This window comes from Cimex lectularius, unplaced genomic scaffold, assembly GCF_000648675.2.
Source record: "Cimex lectularius strain Harlan isolate CLEC.00 unplaced genomic scaffold, Clec_2.1 scaffold416, whole genome shotgun sequence".
NCBI classification, from domain to species: domain Eukaryota; kingdom Metazoa; phylum Arthropoda; class Insecta; order Hemiptera; family Cimicidae; genus Cimex; species Cimex lectularius.
The window spans coordinates 205,444-208,199 of record NW_019393219.1 but is presented as its reverse complement, the minus strand read 5'-3'; the positions used below and the strand labels follow the sequence as shown (position 1 = coordinate 208,199).

At 48.0% G+C, this 2,756-nt stretch overlaps 1 protein-coding gene across 1 annotated transcript; it reads right to left on the bottom strand.

The window, feature by feature from the left end:
* Window positions 1-1,595: 1,595 nt before the first annotated feature.
* On the bottom strand, window positions 1,596-2,290 carry LOC112128125 (the record flags this gene model as incomplete). Its single annotated transcript, XM_024229929.1, is given in 1 exon segment — window positions 1,596-2,290. A coding segment is annotated over 1 exon segment (211 nt), but the record flags the coding sequence as incomplete, so codon positions are not given.
* Between the last annotated feature and the right edge of the window lie 466 nt (window positions 2,291-2,756).

Genomic DNA, 2,756 nt, shown 5'->3' with positions numbered 1-2,756 from the left:
TATATATAAGTGTATATATATTTACCGCCCTCTCGTTTACACCTTTTTCCTTTATCCTTTTTGTTGACGTTCTCTTTTTCTCATTCCACTGTTTTTTTAGTCAAACTTACTTTATGTGTATGTTTCATAGATAGAACATAGATCAAATAATGGATTGAACTAAATTTTCATCTCGTTCTGCTTTTTTATGTTTATTTTTGTGTATTTATATTATTGCAACTAACAGTATAATTTTCTCTTTCTCTTGCTCATACTCACACTCTCTTACTCACTCACACACTCTCTCTCTTTATTTTTCAAATACATTATATTTCTCTTTACTTCCCTCATTCATACTCTCTCTCTTCATATATATCTATCTATATACCTATTTGTTGTTTAATCTACCACATTTTTGTAGACTTTTCCCTCCATATTTTTGAATGCCTATTCATATACCATCTTTACTCAACCACAATTTGTGCATTGGACGAGGATGGTATCCGAGCTATTTTTATTTTTTTATTTCTTTTTATTTTTATTTTTATTTTTTGCTGGGGCTTCCGACATCTAGGTCATTTCAGCCCCCCCCCCTAAGTCTATATTTTATATTCTATACCCGTTCAAACACTACATTCATACAAATAAATACATGTATACACTTAAATACATCCATACAGTTCACACATTCCGTTTGGTCGGTGGAGTACTTGATATTCCTCCACCGACCTACACTTAAACTAAACTAGATTGGGGTCGATGGGGTACTTTTATAAATATTCCGCCATCGACCCCGAACACACACTCACTCGCTTTCATCGTTCGAGGGGCGATGATGGCGTTATATTTCACCCTCACCCCTCACCATTCACGCTAATAAATACATGCACTCAGACAAAACATATAGACACAACACATAAGACATACTATATACAATGAAAAACCCCAATTTCCTCTAAAAAGCGGAACAGGGGACTCTGAAACTTGCTACCGTGCTCGAGAACCCTTCTTAAATCCGGCGGCATGCCTACACGCTCTCTGTATGGAGCCAAGGCATGACACGCCTCTATTATGTGGGACACATCGAGCAACCTTTCTCTGCATAAGGGGCACCTGCGCGGGCTTTGGCCCAAAAGCAGGTGTCCATGTGTCAACCGAGTATGACCAATCCTCAGTCGTGTGAGGACGATCACTCGACTCCTGCACAGATTCTCTGAGGGCCATCTTCCGGTCGTGCTCTTGACTCGTAAGAGCCTCTCCGACGACCCCGCCCACTGACGCTGCCATCTTTCTTTTATCATATTTTTAACTGCGTGTTTAGCGTCAGGGGGCCTGATCGCGATGATCCGATCCGGAGGGTGAGACGTACCGGCTTTCGCCGCCTCGTCCGCGCGTTCGTTACCCTCCAGGCCGACGTGTCCGGGAATCCAGACAACAACCACCGTTTTTCCAAGAGGCTCCAGCTCCGCGTATTTCTCTAACAAGAGCACGACGAGAGGGTCCACAGAGAACCCGTCGCGTATAGCCTAGACCTAGACAGCACACGCCACACCATCGCCAGTCTTGGACGCGTCTGTAAAAATCAGACGAAAACCGGCGTATCTATTACTAAGTTCAAGGAACTTAGCCTTGCACAGGTATGGCGGTGTACACGATTTAGGCAAGTTCGCCAGATCGTCGCAGACGAGTACGGCCGGAAGGGTTCAGGGGGGTGTCGGGCGGTGCCCCACACGTAGCACCGTCCCCAGCGCCAATCCGGCCCTCCCTAAGGACTCACCGAAGCGGATCTCGAGGGGTCGCTTCCGCGAGCGAAGCCTGTCGTAAACTACTCTGTACGGGCAGTGGAGGATTTTCATAGCGAGGGAGTGCTCCGTCTTGGCCAAGAACCCGGCCGCGTAACCGACGGTGAGTTGCTCTCTCCGAAGTTCGGGAGGCAAGACCCCCAGCTCGAAGCACAGACTGGCCAAGGGGCTGGTCCTGAACGCCCCCGAGATTGCTCTGAGACCCTGGTAATAGAGCCTATCGAGCTTTCTCAGGTGCGTTTTTCGGGCCGAGGAATAAGCCATACATCCATAAAAGATCCTGGAACAAAGCAGAGACTCAAAATTTTTTAGCAGTCTCCCTGTCCGCTCCCCACCTAAAGCGACCAACAAATCTCAACAGTGAGAGGGCTTTCCTGCTCTGGACCTCGACGGCGTCGATGTGTGCCTGCCATCTCAACTTTTTATCGAACAGGAGGCCGAGGAACCGCACCTTCTCCACGTACCTCACAGGTGTGCTCCTCAGGCAGAGTTGAGGGGGGCTATGGGCCCTCCTCAATTTGCAAAAGTGAACACACACCGTTTTCGAAGAAGAAAAGGTAAACCCGGTTTCCTCGGCAATCGCAGCCACATCGTTTATCCTCCGCCAGATCCTTACCCGAATTGTAGAAGCAGAGGTCGTCGATAAAGAGCATTTTCTTTATCTGCGGGGGGACACCGTCAGCGATACCGTTCACCGACACCAAGAAAAGCGCAACGCTCATCACCGAACCCTGAGGGATACCGTTCTCCTGAACATGCCCTAGAGAGCTCAGTTCCCAGCCTGACTCGAAACCTACGGTTCTCTAGGAAACCCCGGATGAACCGCGGCAATTTGCCTCTTAGACCGACATCGTGACATTTCCGTAGTATCGCGTATCTCCAAGTCGTATCATACGCCTTCTCGAGGTCGAAGAACACGGCCAGAGCGTGCTCTCTGTTCAAGAACGTGTCCTGAAGGTCGCCCTCGAGATGACA